This window comes from Macaca mulatta, chromosome 14 (assembly GCF_049350105.2).
Source record: "Macaca mulatta isolate MMU2019108-1 chromosome 14, T2T-MMU8v2.0, whole genome shotgun sequence".
Classification (NCBI taxonomy): Eukaryota; Metazoa; Chordata; class Mammalia; order Primates; family Cercopithecidae; genus Macaca; species Macaca mulatta.
In genome coordinates, this window is record NC_133419.1 from 119,999,502 (window position 1) to 120,015,835 (window position 16,334).

General features: G+C 57.4%; 1 protein-coding gene, 1 long non-coding RNA gene and 1 other non-coding gene across 4 annotated transcripts; 1 reads left to right on the top strand and 2 right to left on the bottom strand.

The window, feature by feature from the left end:
- Nucleotides 1–299: 299 nt before the first annotated feature.
- On the bottom strand, nucleotides 300–8,914 carry MCAM (melanoma cell adhesion molecule). Of its 2 annotated transcripts, XM_028834067.2 has the most exons (16): nucleotides 8,819–8,914; nucleotides 6,918–7,042; nucleotides 6,612–6,819; nucleotides 6,458–6,528; nucleotides 6,268–6,355; nucleotides 4,529–4,708; nucleotides 4,286–4,407; nucleotides 4,025–4,187; nucleotides 3,811–3,929; nucleotides 3,567–3,708; nucleotides 3,290–3,411; nucleotides 3,040–3,181; nucleotides 2,850–2,945; nucleotides 2,516–2,663; nucleotides 2,109–2,226; nucleotides 300–1,668 (listed from the first exon to the last, which is right to left on the bottom strand). In XM_028834067.2, exons 1-16 carry the CDS (start codon nucleotides 8,883–8,885, stop codon nucleotides 1,639–1,641), a joined length of 1,941 nt encoding a protein of 646 aa, XP_028689900.1. In that variant the 5' UTR covers nucleotides 8,886–8,914; the 3' UTR covers nucleotides 300–1,638. The 2 variants fall into 2 exon arrangements, with proteins under 2 accessions (XP_028689900.1, XP_028689903.1); XM_028834070.2 differs by lacking the exon at nucleotides 2,109–2,226.
- A 116-nt stretch (nucleotides 8,915–9,030) lies between these two features.
- LOC114672419 (uncharacterized) lies at nucleotides 9,031–10,586 on the top strand. Its single transcript, XR_003722794.2, has 2 exons — nucleotides 9,031–9,492; nucleotides 10,234–10,586. It is a non-coding gene; the product is annotated as an uncharacterized LOC114672419 (long non-coding RNA).
- A 4,480-nt stretch (nucleotides 10,587–15,066) lies between these two features.
- Nucleotides 15,067–15,193, bottom strand: LOC114672569 (small nucleolar RNA ACA64). Its single transcript, XR_003722967.2, has one exon. It is a non-coding gene; the product is annotated as a small nucleolar RNA ACA64 (small nucleolar RNA).
- Nucleotides 15,194–16,334: the final 1,141 nt, after the last annotated feature.

A 16,334-nucleotide genomic window follows, 5' to 3' on the forward strand; every position in this document is an offset into this window, starting at 1 on the left:
GTTGCCGTAGGACCAAATGCCAAGGCCCCCTTCCTCATGGCGGTGAGCCTGAGCTGCTTCAGTTCCAAATGGCAGGAAAGCATAGGAAGGGGACACAGCTCCTGCTAATAGCCTGCCAGGCCCTTCATGCTGCGTCATCAGGGCAGTTTGGCTGCTGAAAAGTAGAGTGACTGTCCGCTGTGTGGTAGAACTTGAGCCATTTGCTCCAACTGGAAACGGTTTTGTGTGCCTTTTGGTTGTAGTGTCAGAGGCCCCCAGGTTCCTGTGGTACCCATGATGAATAAAAAGCAATGTAAGACTTCTGGGACAATTAAGCTTTATTTTTCATATATATACATATATAAAGGAAACAGTTTGCAAACTTACACACCTGACAAAACCATATATACACACATATGTATGCATACACACAGACACACACCCAAAGCTCTAGCCAGGCCCCTGTTTTTCATCCCTAAGTACCATTCTCTCATTTGGGCCCTTCTAGGTTGGGGCTCCTGAGCTTGGTTTGTAGAAGTTTGGTGCTAATATAACCATAGCTTTAATCCCCGTGAAAGACAGTGTAGACCTCATCTTTGTCCGCTTCCCCTGCCTTTCACTCACGTGATCCATCAAGACAGCCGTGGGAGCCAAGTGAACACGGGCGGTTGAGGCTAATTCACTTGAACTCAAAAACAGTGCCCAGCTTCCTCACTGCAGGCACGTATCTTTTTTTTTTTTTTTTTTTTTTTTGAGACGGAGTCTCACTCTGTCGCCCAGGCTGGGGTGCAATGACACGATCTCAGCTCACTGCAAGCTCCACCTCCTGGGTTCACGCCATTCTCCTGCCTCAGCCTCCCGAGTAGCTGGGATTACAGGCGCCGACCACTATGCCCGGCTAATTTTTTTTGTATTTTTAGTAGAGACGGGGTTTCACCGTGTTAGCCAGGATGGTCTCAATCTCCTGACCTTGTGATCCACCTGCCTTGGCCTCCCAAAGTGCTGGGATTACAGGTGTGAGCCACTGCGCTCGGCCCCGGCACGTATCTTTTAAGGAATGACACCAGTTCCTGGCTTCTGCCCAAAGAAAAAAATGTCACAGGAGACTTGGAAGAGGCAGACAGGAAGGTGGTGGCGGCAACACTGCAGCTGCTTCTGGATGCTGCTGGGGTGCTCTCCAGAGCCGGTGTGAACAGCACACTTAAACATGAGCAGGTGCCTGGCTCCAGTGCGTCCTCACTTCAGTGGTGCACTTGGATGATGGAAGCCATCCTTTGGGGCAGGAAACCAGCTCAGCGAGGCTACCCAGCTCAGCTGCTGGCAGGAGCCAGGTATTTACAGCCATAATGTGTGTAAAGAAAAAACACGTTCTGCAAGAAACTCTCCTACCCGCTCAGGAGGCGGGGGCTCCTTGCTTGGCATGAGCTTCACTCAATGTGGAGATGGTGGCGGACTGGTCCCTGAAAAGCGGGCCTTCTAGGGCCAAGTGAGGTTCTCAGGACAGCTCTGGTCCTAACCCAGTGGCCCTCTGAAAGGGGGTGTGCAGGCGAGTGGAGCAGGAGGCTTCTCTCTAGTCCCTTTGGAGGCTTTGGTTGAGAGAAGAGTGAGCAGGGAGCTGGGAATGGTCCAGGCAGGGAAGGGAACTGAAGTGATTCGGGGCTAATGCCTCAGATCGATGTATTTCTCTCCCTAAAAGTGGGAAGAGGAGAAGAGGGAAACACGGAGACGGTGCTCAGAGTTGAAGGTGTGAGCACCGAGAGGAAGGAGAGATGGAAGCAGAAGCCGATGAACTTGGTGCGGCAGCCTTGGGGAGGAAGCAAGGATGGGCATGGCAGGCCAGGGAAGGAGGGCGGTCCCCGTTTGACTGCACTGGTGAAATGGCCACACCCAGAGTCATGGGCATTGGTCAGGAAAAGATGATGGGACAGGGTTTTTCTCAGTCTTCCTCCAAGCTCCCTCAGCCACTTGCCTGGCCCTGCCATCTGTGAGTGGTGTTAAGAAGGCAAGATGGGGCCTGCTCCCTATCTCTGACAAAGAGGGGTGAAGGATAGAGAGTTAGAACCGTTAGCCCCTGCTGCCCCCGGTCCTTGAGGATGTGGCAGGCTCTGGCCACAGGAACCGCCTCCTACCTGGTCTCCTGGAGCCCTCTTGTCACCGCTGCTGCCCTGCAGGAGGCCCATCTCTTCTGGGAGCTTATCTGACTTAACTTCAACTACAAATTCACTCTTACGAGACGGGGGCAGCGTGCTGGGAGGAGGGAGGGAGGCGAGAGGTTGGCACCTCGGGGCCGCAGGAAGGGAAGGGCCCACTGTGAAGGATGTGGGATGGTTGAGGGCTCCTTGCTCCAGGGCCAGCCCAGGGCAGGGAAGCAGGTCATGAGACCATGTGGCTGATGGAAGCTGGGCAGTGGGCAGTGGAGCAGGGAGCACCCTGGCCCAGGGCCCCACTTCTGCTCTCGAGGGGCAGGCGGGCGCTGGGCAGGCGGCAGGCTGGGCGGCAAGATGGGCGGGGGTGGAGGGGCCAGTGTTGGGCTTACATCTCCTGCTTGCCTGAGCGCCCGCACGGCAGCTTGCCCTTCTTATAGAGGAAATAGAGGACAGCACCCAGCACTGCCAGGACCAGGATGCACACAATCACAGCCACGATGACCACGCCCTGGCTCTCCGGCTCTGGCAGCTTTCTCTCTGCGCCACAAAGACACTCCTCGTCACTCCCTGCTCCAGGCCACCTTGTCGCCATTGCTGCCCCAGCCAGTCCAAGGCCGACAAGATGAGGCTGCTACTCACCTTTCTGGACAGGGCTCTCTGGGGAGGGACGGGGCAGAAAGGATGCCCTGGCACAGCCCTGTTCTCTTGCCAGGCCTGGCTTACCTGTGGAGGTGCTGTTGGCTCTGGTATGAGGACTGGCAGTGGAAGTGCTGAGGCCAGTGGTTGTGTTGGAGTCTGGTGTGAGGGTGGTTAAATTGACTAGGAGGCAGAGGGAGGGGTGTTAGGAGAAGCGCAAGTTACTGCCCGTGCCTGGGCCTGCCCCTGCCATCCCCTGCAGGGATGCAGCCCTCACCCAGCTCCAGGAAGAGGACGCTGGTGTTTTTGCCCAGGTCGTTGGAGGCCGTGCATTCAACACCTGTCTCCAACAGCTCTGGGGTCACGAGGACATTCAGGGTGCTCAGGACTCGCTGTGGATCTTGGTCTTGTTCACTTGCCTGCAAGGAAAGGAAGGAGGCAGCTCAGGGGATGGGGAGGATCTCTGGTCCCGGCCGCAAAGCCCAGGCGGGGATTGGGAGAGGGTGGCAGATGAGACACCTGCTCACCGTGCCATTGACGTTCCAGGAGATGGTGGGCCGGGGGTGCCCTGACGCTTCACAAGACAGATTCAACATCATATTCTCTTTCACCCACACCTTCCTCTCCTTGAATGCCATCCAAGGGGGACCTTGGGGAGGTAGGGAGGGGTGAGGCGGCAAGCCCAGCTAGCCCGCCTCCCCCTCCGCACCAGAGCTCCCCAGAGCAGCAGGTGGCTTTTTGTCAAGAGCTTAAAAACCACCCCACTTGGGGTGACCTGGTCTCTACCCAGAGGGAGGGCCTCACCAAAAACGGCCACATTGACCAGCTGTGTGCGGTTCAGGCCGGGTATGCTGGGCACAGAGGCCACACAGCGGTAGCCACCTCCTGCCTCCCGTTTCAGGTCATGCAACTGGAGCACAGGCCCCCTTTCCAGCACCTGGCCTGTCTGGGATGAGAGATGGGTCAGAGGGTCTGGGGAAGAGCACACTCTTGTCACCCCCAGCCCCACTCACCCATCAGCCCCTTGCTCCCCAGACCCGCCTGGTACCTCTTCTCTCAGCCACTGGAACTCGAGGTCCTGGCTGCTCTCTGCCTTACAAGTCAGAGTGAGGCTGCTGCCTTCCTGTCTCTCAGGGGCTGCGGGACTCACTCGGACGTCAGACACATCTGGGGGTACAGCAATCATGTCACCCAGGGCAGGGCAGGGCCAGTTCCCTATTGCCCCAGTCTGCTCCCCCTGTCCTGGGTCCCCAGCTCCTCACAGTTCACCAGTAGTTCCTGTGGTTCACTCGGCAGCGATATCATGGTGTCCAAGTCCAGGCCCTGACATTCATAGAGCCCACTGTGTTCCTTCTGGGCAGGCTCTAGCACCAGGACCCCGTTGTCATTGGTTGTCTCTTCTTCTGCCTCCCTGGTGCTGGGGTTCTGGGGAAGACTGGGGAGGTGAGCAGAGTGCTCCTCCCGCCACTCCACCCGGGTCTCTGCTTGCATCCCCATCTGCACCCAGCACAAAGCCCCCACACCTGCTTGCTGATGCTGAAGTGCGGTGGAGGGTTGCCATCGGCCAAACACCTGATTTCCACGCGGTCCCCTTCCTTCAGCATTCCCACGGGCTCCACTTCCAACCACACTTTTTCTGTCGGGTCTGCATAGGCAAAGGGGGTAGCTCTTGGCCCATGAGTCAACCCTGGGCTGGATAGGGAGGGGCTAGCAGGAGTTTCCAGCAGCCCCAGCCCCAGTGAGCAGAGAGTCAAGTTAGCACTCACAGAAAACAGGGACAGTCACTTCCCTGGACTCCTTCATGTGGTTCCCACTGGGCAGCCGATAGTTGAGCTCACAGTAAAACTGGGCATCTTTGTCTTCTTTAACCAGCTGAGCCTTCAGAATACTCTTCAAGGTGTACAAACCACTCGACTCCACAGTCTGGGACGACTGAATGTGGACCCCTGGGCAGGGAGGAAGGGGAGGAAGACTCAGCCTCAGTCCCACCTCCAACCCCACCCTAGGGTTGTCCACCAGGGTTCGTAGGTGTCCATCTAAAGAGTCCCGTGTCCCCTGTAGAGGGCCAGGTACAAATGCAAGCTGGAAACCCTTCAAACCCAGCACTTTTACTGCTCAGGGTCAACCCTAGAAAAACATTTACAGGTCTGCTCATGCTCATATCCAAGGATGTGTGCAAAGAATGCTGCAATGATAAAAACGAGCAGCTGTCTAGATGTCCACTAACTGGGGAATGGTGAACTCGACTACATGATATGCATAGTATGGAAAACTCGGCAATAAGCAAAACCATCAGCTGATCTAAATAGACTGACCCAGAAAGATCGTACAAAAGAAATTGTCTAACAATGTATACCATACAACACCACTTAGATCAGGCTTTCTCAGCACTACTGATAATTTTTTTTTTCTTTTTTGTTTTGAGAGGGAGTTTCGCTCTTGTTGCCCAGGCTGGAGTGCAATGGTGCAATCTCGGCTCACCGCAACCTCCACCTACCTCCTGAGTTCAAGTGATTCTCCTGCCTCAGCCTCCTGAGTAGCTGGGATTACAGGCATGCGCCACCACGCCCGGCTAATTTTGTATTTTCAGTAGAGATGGGGTTTCTCCATGTTGGTCAGGCTGGTCTTGAACTCCTGACCTCAGGTGATCCGCCCATCTCGGCCTCCCAAAGTGCTGGGGTTATAGGCGTGAGCCCAGCCAGCACTACTGATGTTTTAGGCCACATTGATTCTTTATTGTAGGGGCTGTCCTGTGCACTGTAGGATGTTAGCGACATCCTTGGCCTCTCTACCTACTAGATGGCAGTAGCACCCCCTCTAAGTGTGACAACTAAAAATATCTCCAGACATTGCCAAATATCTCCTAGGAGGAGGGGGTACAAAATCACCCCTGGTTAAGAATGACTGATTTAGATAACAAAAAACAAAAGCCTATATCGTTCTAGAAATGTTTCTATATATGAGCAAATACATAGAAATAGGCTTGAAAGAACACACCCTGATTGATAACAGATATTATTTCTGGGAGGGGGTCTCAGGCAAAAAGAAACTTCTAGATTTTTTGTCAGTTTAAATTCTCATGAAAATATTTTCAAGCACCATTTGTATATTTTTTTTTTTAGTTAAAAAGCTTAAAGAAAACATAAGGCAAGTTCCTGTGTAGTACCATAGGCACAGCTCTTTTTAAGAGATGGGGTCTCGCTCTGTCACCCAGGCTGGAGTGAGGTGGCACAATCCTAGCTCACTGCAGCCTCCATTTCCTGGGCTCATATGATCCTCCTACCTCAGCCTCCCAAGTAGCTGGGACCACAGGCACACACCACCATGTCCGGCTAATTTTTTTATTTTCTGTAGAGACGGGGTCATCCTATGTTGTCCAAGGTGGTCTTGAACTCTTGGCCTCCAGAGATCCTCCTGCCTTGGCCTCCCACAGCACTGAGATTACAGGTGTGAGCCACCACACCTGGCCCAAGGGTGGCTTTTGGGAGCAGAAAGGGCTACTCACGGTTCTTCTCCTCCTTCAGAGGCCGGCCATTCTTGTACCAGATGACTTGAGGAATGGGGTACCCATTCCTCCCTACACAGGTTGCGACCTAAGGAGCACAAGGTGTAAGTCTCCCTGCCTCCCAGCCCTCTGCAAGCCCCATCTCAGCTGCTGCGCACCAGCTGCCCAGCCCATCTGCCACACATCTCACCTCCTCGGGCTCCTTACTGTCCACAGGGATGCCCAGGGCGTTGACCTGGATGTTTGGCTCCTCTGGAGCTTCTACAAGAAAATAGAAATGAGGGGGACATGGGACCACGCCCCACCACCCTCACTGCCCAGCTGGCAGACATGGGGTCACGCACTGTAGACGCGGAGTTGGATGCGGTGCTCCTGGGACCGAGGGCGCTTGCCCTGGCACAAGAAGATGCGCTCGTCGTGGGGGGTGACTTGAGTCAGGGCCAGAGTAGCCCCTCTGTCCTGGAGGCTGAGCCGGTGCTGGTACTCCCCAGGTTCACTCTGGCCCTGGCCCTGGCGCACACGGAAGATGGGTATCCGCTTCTCCTTGTGGACCTAATGGGAGGGGATACAGAGGAGGAGAGGGTCCTGGGCTACAAGAGGGGCAGAGCCTCCCACCCCGGGCTGCGCTTTGCAGGAGCCCAAGCACTCACAGAAAACCAGTCGACATGGCTGAGGTTGCCTTGGGACTGGGAGAGGCCGCACTTCAGAAGGGCTGTGCTGCCCACTTCCACCTCCACCAGCTCAGGCGCAGGCTGCTCAGCCTCTCCGGGCACACCTGGGGGAGGGAGGCGGGGCCCCCCGCAGCTGTGTCAGCTCCAGCGGCTGTCCGCCCCTCCCCTCGCAGCGCTGCTGCAGCTGTTTTTCCTGCCATTCAGAGCGTCTGCAGAGGGCCCTGTCCTCTGAACGCTGGACCCCCCCGACCCGTGCCCCACCTGGGCCAGCCCTCTCCCCGTCCAGGAGACCCCAGGTCCCTGGAGCTGAGCAGAGATTGAGCAGAGACTGAGCACCGAGCAGCTCCAGCTGAGGCTGGTAGAGGGGCTGAGAGGGGCAACCCAGGCTCCGAGCCAAGAGGAAGGCCCCTTTCCTTCCAGGCCCCCTCCTCTCCGGGTGAGCTCAGAGTGTGGGAATGCAAGGCATGTGCCAGGCTGGGGCACACAGGCCCTTTTGTGTCACCACCGCCAGGGGAAGACACCACTACTCTACCCTCTGCCCTCCAAAATCCCTGCCCTAACTCCCCACAAGACCCAGCGGACTAACTCTGGCGGAAGTTCCCGTCTCATGCTCCCTCAGCAGTACCTCCATAAACTCCGCACACACCCGGGACCCCACCCTGGGAAGCCGGTAAGGATGGAGAGGTCAGAGTCTCCTCCAGGGGTCAGGGCAAGGGCCAGGCAGTGGGCAGGAGTGACGTCAGTGGTGCCAGCGTGCTGCCAGCCCTGTGAGGAGGTGATGTCACTCGACACCATCTGCCTGGGCTCTGGGATGCCTGGGTTGTTGCCTTGGCTCTCGGACAAGGAGGGCAGGTGGAAGGAGGGGTCTCCAACCCGGAGCCTCAGACCCCTGACTCCTTCTCCCAGAGCTAGAAGAGCAGGGCAGGGTGGAGCTGGACCGGCTGCAACTGTGGAGCCCGATTTAGCCCTTTCCCCAGAAATAAAGTCAGCCTGGGAGGCAGTAGCCTGGAATACCCCAGGGACATGGTTGGCACTGGGCATGAGGCCAGCGAGCTGGGTATTGCCTAGCCCTCCCCTTCCCCAGCCGGACAGCGGCTGGGACGGCGGAACGGGAGCTAAGAGAAACACGCGACACAGCTGCGGGCCATACAAGGGCAGCGTGGACCCGAGAGCGCCCGGCTACCAGGCGGATCCAGAGAAACGCTCCAAGGTGCCCGGGCGCTCTTCCCACCTGAATGTGGTCCCCAAAATAAGCCAGCGGGCGCTTCCAGTATGGGAATCCTCCATCCCTCATCTCTGTCCCCTATGATCCCATCACTTGGGGAGGCGCGAGGCGACCCACACCGCCCCGCAACCCATGCCAACGCCCAGCTCGGGCGGGAGCCGCCGAACCTCCCGCTCTCGCTCACCTCCAGCCTGGCGCGATGCCCAGGCGGGAGGGGGAAGGGGTGGGCCGGCGCACCCCCTCCAGCGAAGGAAGCTGCCTTTTCCAGCAACAGGCGGGCGCGGAATTCAGGCTTTGAGGATGCGCCCCAGCTGCGCCTCCTGCCCGGCTTCAGTTGCGGGCCTCCAGAGTGAGCACCTCAGGGACGACTCCCCCCAGCACCCCGAAAGGCTGGGCTCCACCCCTTCTCGCTCCCAGAAGCAGCCTCCTCCCCGCCTTCCCAGTGCTGCTCCCGGGATACTCTAGAATCCCCGCTGCAAACTGGCTGCAAAGAAGAGTTGCTCGTGAGCAAGGCGCCCGGCGGTCGGGGACCCGGGGAGGAGGCGCGTCCTCTCGGACGCAACGCCCTGACCCTGCCGCGCCGCTGGCTCTGCTCGCTGGCACGCTCCACCGTAGACCCCTAGCCGGGGCGCGGCCCCCCTACGAACTCACTCACCCGCGACGCGAGGACAGCAGCAGCAGGCGGCGAGCAAGAAGGCGCAGACCAGCCTGGGAAGCCCCATGCTTCCCCGCCGGAGGGCGAGAGCCAAGTGAGCAGCTCAAGGCTGCCGGGGGCTGACGTCAGGGGGGCGGGGGAGGGGGCCCGGAGCGCCCGGGCCCGCCCCGCCCCGCGCAGCCCCCAGCCCCCGCCCCGCGCGCCGCAGCCCTAGGGGGCGGGCCCCGGCGCCGCCAGCCCGGGAGCTGCGCCCAGGAGCGCAGCCGGAGGTAGGCCGGAGCCGGACTCCCAGGCTCCTGGCTTGGGAAGGCTGAGGGGGTAGTGACAGGTGTCTAGGGGTCTGACTGACCGAGGTGGCAGCGAGGAGAAGCTGTCCCGGATGCCCGGAGTCGCCCCGGGTCGAAGCCAGCCAGGCTCACCCCTGTTGAGCCCCTGCCAGCCAATGTAGCCTCTGGGGGACCTCCTGGGGGAGGAGCAGTAGCGGACCTGGTCCTCAGTGTCCCCAAGGGGCCTCCCAATTGGCTCCCCTCCCCTGCCACAGAGAATTCAGGCCGGCCTCGATCGCTTCCCAGAACGATTGCACCACTGTCGCTGCCGCCGGCCTGGCACTGCCTCAGCCTCACAGTGCTGGCAGCTTTGGGAGAAGAACCCTGTGCCAGTCCCACAGACCAGAGGTACCTGTATGGGGAGTGGAGAGGGTGCCTTCTGGGCTGTCCCTTCAAACCCAAGCTGCTGCAAGTCTAGCCTTTGACCAGAGAAAGGAAGGAGGGGGCTGAATTCGCAGGCCCAAGGTGTTCACACTTGTCCAGACCTGGGCCTTGAGAATCATGTTTCTTCCCTCTTCACTCTGGAGCCTACCCTGGGACTCAGTTTCCCCTCACCTAAGAGAAAGAAACAGGGAGAAGAGTTAATGGGCGAGGGGTCCCCAGCCTGACCCTGCAAACCTGTTGCTGTTCCTGATCATTGAAAGGATCCCTGCAGCAATGACCCCCGCGCCGTCTTCCCCAGCCCTGTTGGTGGTGGGTCCATAGCTGAGGGAAGAATCAAATCAGCCCTGCTTGGGTGGGGAGCTCTGCAGCTACCCTTCTCCCAAAAAGACTTCTCCCTGGGTCTTCTGGCCTCTTGAACTAAGGCTCTAGGGAGGGGGAGGGGCTCTTGCCTCACTGTGACCCCAGCAGCCTGGCCTCAGAAAAGGGGTCCACATCTCCTGGTGCGCCTTCACCAGGGAGTGCCAAATAGGGGCCTGGATTTGGGTAGAGGTGTGTTGCCCAGCGGGGCCACCCCTCTGCTGGCTGGGGGAGGTGGAGGGTGAGCCGGCAAACCCCAGAGATGGCCAGGTGACTTGAGAGCATGCTCGGGGTGGCGTTTTGATGACGTAGAGATGACTGGCAAACCACACCAGCCTTGTCTTTCAGAGCTTTGCCGACCCCTCCTCCATGGCCATTAGTCTCCAGCCAGAGGCCGTGCAGAACCCAGGCCCGCCAGGCCAGGGGCCTGGAGCCTGGAGCTTGGAGCCTGCCGGGAGAACAAGAGGAGGACCCTGGCACCCCCTCCGGAGTGAATTTATGGACTGGCCCCAGGCCCAGAGCTGAATAGATGAGAATATTTTGTCTGCTGGGCTGGAGTGGGAATGGTTGAAGGATGCCATTTGCCCTGGCAGGCCCGGCTGGGCATGGAGCTGGCCTCCCTGCCCAACCCCCTTCCTTCACTTAACACCATTAACTAATCATTCGCCTCTCTGGCCTGAAAACAAAGCCAGCTAACCACCAAGGACAGTCAGTTCTGAATTCTTCTTCCGCTGGAGGAGAGTGAAGCCAGGTGGGGGTGGAGGAGTTTTCTCTGCAGTGAAAGGGAAATGAGGTTAGAGCCTAGAGCCCAGGGTGACGTCCCTTCCCCTGCATGGCCCCACCAAACAGGCACAGAAGACTGTCCTTTAAGGAAGCCAGTAGCCTGGGGCTGTCTAGGCTGCTCAGGAGTGGGTCATAGCCTCAGGGGACAGACAGCTTCGGGATGGTTTCATGAGGTGGGCACTTTGGGATTCCAAACTAAAGAGGGGTCAGGACCTCGGAGAGGACTCAGGAATGGAGGCAGGGAGCAGGGTGGGGGGAGCGGAAGGTGAAGGGGATCAGCCCTCAGCTCCCCTTAGAGGCCGGAGGCTAGCACTCCAGCAGCAGCAAGAGAGAGAAGGTGGCTGCTGGACTTCCAGCAGGACAGGATTGACAGCCAGCAGAAGGGAGTTGGAGGAGGAGGCCATGGCCTTCCACCCTGCAGGGCCCCAGCACATGGACTGGGTTGGAAGAGCCTGGCTCAGATGTAGGCCAGGGCCAGAAGAGGCCCTGGGGGCAGAGTCCTAATTCTTACTTTTTTCCCTCCTTGGGTTGCAGGCAAGAAGGCTGCTTTCCTCCAGCCCCATGGTGGACCTGGGCCCCTCAGACGTGAGGGACCCTCCTGCGCATAATGTCCTCTGCATGTCTCTGGTATAGGTCTGATCACAGGTGGAGAAATTGAGGCCAGGTGGGGTGGGGGGTGGGGGTCCTGGTTGGGCTCCTCAGCCACATTCTCCTGGGTGGGTGGAGCTTTCAGCTCATTGTAAGGAGAAGTAGAGCCCTGGGGAGTTGGAGGTAAAAAGACAAGGATGGACCTGTCCCCAGAGGCCGGGAAGGGACAAGACTGGAACCCAAGTGTCCTCTCTCAGCTCCAGCATAGGGAACTTAATGACTTCCAACCCATCCTTCTGGATCCAGGGGCCTTGACCAGGATGTGAGGATGTGAGAAGGGTGGGCTGGGCTGAGGAAGGAAGCTGATAAAGAGGTGTTTGCAGCTGCTATGAGAACATGGGGTGGGGGAGTCCCAACAATCTTGGCAGTTATGGAGACTGGGGAACCTCCTGGCCAGGCCAGATAATAGGATCCGGTCTGGGTCTTTGGAGGGGGGGGAAGGTGGAGAATTTTTCCAGAATGTGGGTGTGAGTAGGAGAGGATTGTACTGAAGGAGTGAAAACAGGGTAGAAAAGGGGGGGGGCAGGAAACCGGATACTGTACTGGGGGGCCTGTGGGAGATGTGGGGGAAGAGACTGAATCGGGGGAAGCAGCCCTGCTCCCGCCGGACGCTGTCTCACCCATGTCCTTCGCACCTGACCCAGGGCAGGAGGAAGGAGGCACAGCCGGGATGGAGGTGTACCCCACAACACCTTGGGAGAGAGGGAGGATGGCCTTCTGGGGGATGGGGGGACTATTTTTAAACTTGGAAAAACCGTGAGTTCATCTCCATTCTGGAGGCTGCAAAGGCCCCATTGTACAGGGGTCTAGAGAGGGGGAGCAGAGGGAGGGGGCAACGGGCACAATGGCGAGGATTATGTTGTAGCAGGCAGGGGGGTAGAGGGCGGAGAGCGGGGGAGGGGCTGTCTTCGTCACAGCTGGCCTACTGAACTCTGGGGTCGAGCCAGGCTGGGGCTTGAACTGGGGGGGCGGGGCCCACCCTCACAAAGATCCCTGTTGGGGAACTGGGGTCTCTGACATCCGGTGGCCCATCATGGGGAGGGGGCTGACGGTGGGATTCCCACAGCCTGGCTTTCCCAGGGACCGCAGGGTCTGTTCCCAGGCTCCCAGCATTCCGACGACTCCCCTGAGAGCTGCTGGCCTCTTCCCTCCGCCCCTTCCCTGCCAGGGAGTGGGGGGAGAGAAGGAGAAAGGATGTGGATGCATCAGGACTCTTCCTGGGGATGATGGACTCTTAAACCAGAGGCAGGGATTGGGTGGGCAGCAGTGGGTGGTTAGGGTAGGTTGATGGGGATTATAGCCCTCCCATTGGAGCCCCCAATCCCGCGGACCCCTCCTCGGACCAACTGGGGACTGTCCTTCTGGTACTTAGGAGCCTCCGCACGGGGGCCAGCCCACCTGCCGAACCTCAGGCCTCCGGCACCCAGGGTCTCCACCCAGGGGACCCGGCCGCGGCGGGAAGGCGCCAGCGCTAAGCTCCCCAGGAGCCGGCCTCGAGGTCCCGCCCGGCGGAGGCAGGGGGCGGGGATCCGGCCGCTCGCCCCAACCCAAACATTACCATAAATGCTCAGGCGACCGCGGGTGGATGGGCGCGCGGGGACCCTGGGGCTCTCCGGAAGTCCCGGATCCGGTCCCCAGGCTCGACCCAGCGCGGGCCAGCGCAGTGATTCAGTCTGACCAGCCGTCCTCTTTACAAAGCGGTACAGCCGGGGAAGGCAGAGCTGGGGTGGGCGCGGGGACAGGGTGGAGAAAACCCAGGCCGTAGGGGGCGTCTCGGGGCTGCCTCCTGGGTAGGCAGTGAGACTGTGACCTCTGGTTAAAGAAAGAGTGGGGCCTTCTAGCCAGATGGCAGCGTCGGCTCCGCGGGGCCGCGGCTCGGTCTCCCTGCAGCTCTGCGTGCCCGCTGCTGTCAGCGGTGACACCCTGGGTCTCGGTTCCCCGGCCCGAGCACCTAATCCCCTTCCCTCTCCTCTGTCCCCAGCCTGCACTTGGGGAAATGAAGGGTGATGGGGGCGGGGGTGGTAGCAGGATGCTGGGAGTTTACACCTCTCCCCTTCAGGGAAGTTCACATCCGCTCCCCAAAATACCGCCACCCAGGGAGAGGAATGTCCCCAGAGAGCTCTTCAAATTAGACTTTGAGTCGTCACTGAGGGAAGGGCCAGCTGGTCTACAGGAGGGGGCCTGTGGGAAACCTGGGGGCGCCATGTTGCTGTCTTTTGGCCCCTCTCCTCCCTGAAGGACGCTCCGGCAGTTCCTCTTCCCTGCCACACGGGGCTGCCAGCAACCCAGGGGGAGCCTTGGAGAAGGTGGGTTCCATCCCACCCCCGGCGAGGCCTCGGACCCTCACTGCTGCTGCCAGGACTGATATTGGAGCCGGGAGTAGAGAGGGGAGGAAAGAGGCCGGGCGTGATGGCTCACGCCTGTAATCCCAGCACTCTGGGAGGCCAAGGCAGGCGGATCACAAGGTCTAGAGATCGAGACCATCCTGGCCAACATGGTGAAACCCCATCTCTACTAAAAATACAAAAATTAGCTGGGTGTGGTGGCGCGCACCTGTAGCCCCAGCTAGTGGGGAGGCTGAGGCAGGAGTATTGCTTGAACCCAGGAGGCGGCAGTTGTAGTGAGCCGAGATCACGCCACTGCACTCCAGCCTGGGCGACAGAGTGAGATTCTGTCTTAAAAAAAAAAAAATTGTGTTAGCAGCTGACACTGTGGTGTGTACCTGTGGTCTCAGCTACTCGAGAGGCTGAGGTAGGAGGATTGCTTGAGCCCAGTAGTTCAAGGCCAGCCTGCACAACATATGGAGACCCTCATCTCCAAAAATAAACAAATAAATAATTGTGGTAAAATGCACATAACAGAATTTTAGCCAATTTAAACGTCAGCATTCCGTGGTATTAAGCACATTCACAATGCTGTGCAATTATCACCATTATCAAGTTCCAGAATTTTGTCTTCACTCCAAGGAACTAAAATTTGAACCAAGTTTTATCTAACTCCAAAACCTGCACACTGTATGTGTCATAATTACAGCTGAATCAAGAGCTCAGTTGTGTGGTAAAGACAGGAAGTGCGACTGGGATTCAGAAACGGGGGTGTCAGTGTGGACTGTGCTGGCTAGGAAAGTCCGGAAATATGAAGCCTTCAATGAAAGGTCAGGTTTAGATAGGGAGGATCGAGGAATGATCTTTTGAGGTAGGGGAAATGACACAAGCAAAAAGAGAGAGATGGGACCCGTGAAAGGGGCACCTATATGGACAACTACAGAATTTCCCTATCAGAAAGTGTCAGAGTAGCCATCCGGCTAGAAGATGGAGTTGGTGGGGAGGCTAGGTGACTTGTCTTGAGATTATATTCACATAGCAATCCCACTACTTTTTTTTTTTTTTGAGACAGTCTTCCTCAGTCGCCCAGGCTTTAGTGCAGTGGCTCGACCTCAGCTCACTGTAACCCCTGCCTCCTGGGTTCAAGCGATTCTTCTGTCTCAGCCTCCCGAGTAGCTGGGATTACAGGCACACCACCACGCTTGGTTAATTTTTGTATGTTTAGTAGAGATGGGGTTTCACCATGTTAGCCGGGCTGGTCTTGAACTCCTGGCCTCAAGTGATCCGCCAGGCTCAGCCTCCCAAATTGGTGGGATTACAGGCGTGAGCCACCTCACCTGGCCTAGTCCACTACTTTCATTTCCAGTATCCATTTACTTGGAGCGCATTGAGGATAGCTTTATTTATGTATTTATTTTTACGTGGCGCCTGTCAGGGCCTGGGTTTCACTGCCACACACAGGGCAGTGCATGGTGAGCTGAGTCCCCTAGAAGCTCTGGGCACTGAATCTCACTTGTGGCCACTGGCAAAGCGCAGCATGATTTTCATCCAACCCCGGGCTCCCCAACCACCAGAGGGATGTGGGTGGTTGACGCAGCCAGATCTACCTAAGTGGAGAGGGGGCTAGCTCTAGCTACACCATTACCCCTTGGCATCACCCTTATGAGTTACATGGCTAAGTAGAAATTCAGCACGATAGAGGGTGCATGCACGTGGGAGCTTGGGCAGATGAGATGGGCTTAGGTTATAAGGGAACAGCTTAAGATAGGGTGAGCAATGGGGAGCCACTGCAGGTTCTTGAGCAATGGAAAAACGATGTGACATTGGAATTTAGGTTTACCGTGGTTTCTTGATTTCATCTTGGCCTGAGAGCACCCCCTGGTGCCGCTAGTTTGAATTGTTTTCTCAACTTACAGAGCAGGTGGGAGGATGGGAGACTGAAAACCGGGATTGATGAATCGCAGAAGCCAGACTCTTGGGTCCTATTTCACTTCATCCTGGGTAATGACAGCCTTGCAACAAAGCTAGGGATGATATGCGGGCAGACAGGATTTGAGGTCAAGAGGGGCATTGTAGTTCCCTTCTCTGTCTCATAACTCGGTGCATATGTGTATTGTGATTTGGGATACAGCACACTAGTCAGGAACTAAGCTGGGGGCTGGAGACAGGATAATAACTAAAAACAAAAGTCATGTGCTTGAGAAACGTACAGTCTCGTGAGGGCGACAGACAAATAAGTAATTATAACACAAAGGGCTGCGTACCAGGGTGCAAATATGCACATAAAACAGTTACTTAACCCAGCATGAGGTGAGGAAAGACGGGTTCTTGGAAGTTGATGCCTAGCTTCATTTTAGGTGATGAATAGGACGTAACTAGGTAAATGGGGGTGGGCTGTGTTGTCTGAAGTGTGACAGAGCTCGCTATGAGCAGGGGGCTGCTGGGAGTTGGTTAATATTCTTCAAGGGAAGGCTGAGGTTAGTGAAGGATGAGGCCAGATTACAAAGGATTTGTAAGCCATGGTCAATTACTCAGAGCAACAGGCTGTGTATAAATGGTGGTGTTAAGCAAGGGAGCAACCACAAGTGACTTTAAATCCATTAGAGCTCAGGCCCCAGAGGGACAGAACAAAAGGCCCCTCTTACTAAGTTTCCATTTCCCTTCTCAGATCCCTCCTTTCCCTTGGGCGATGAG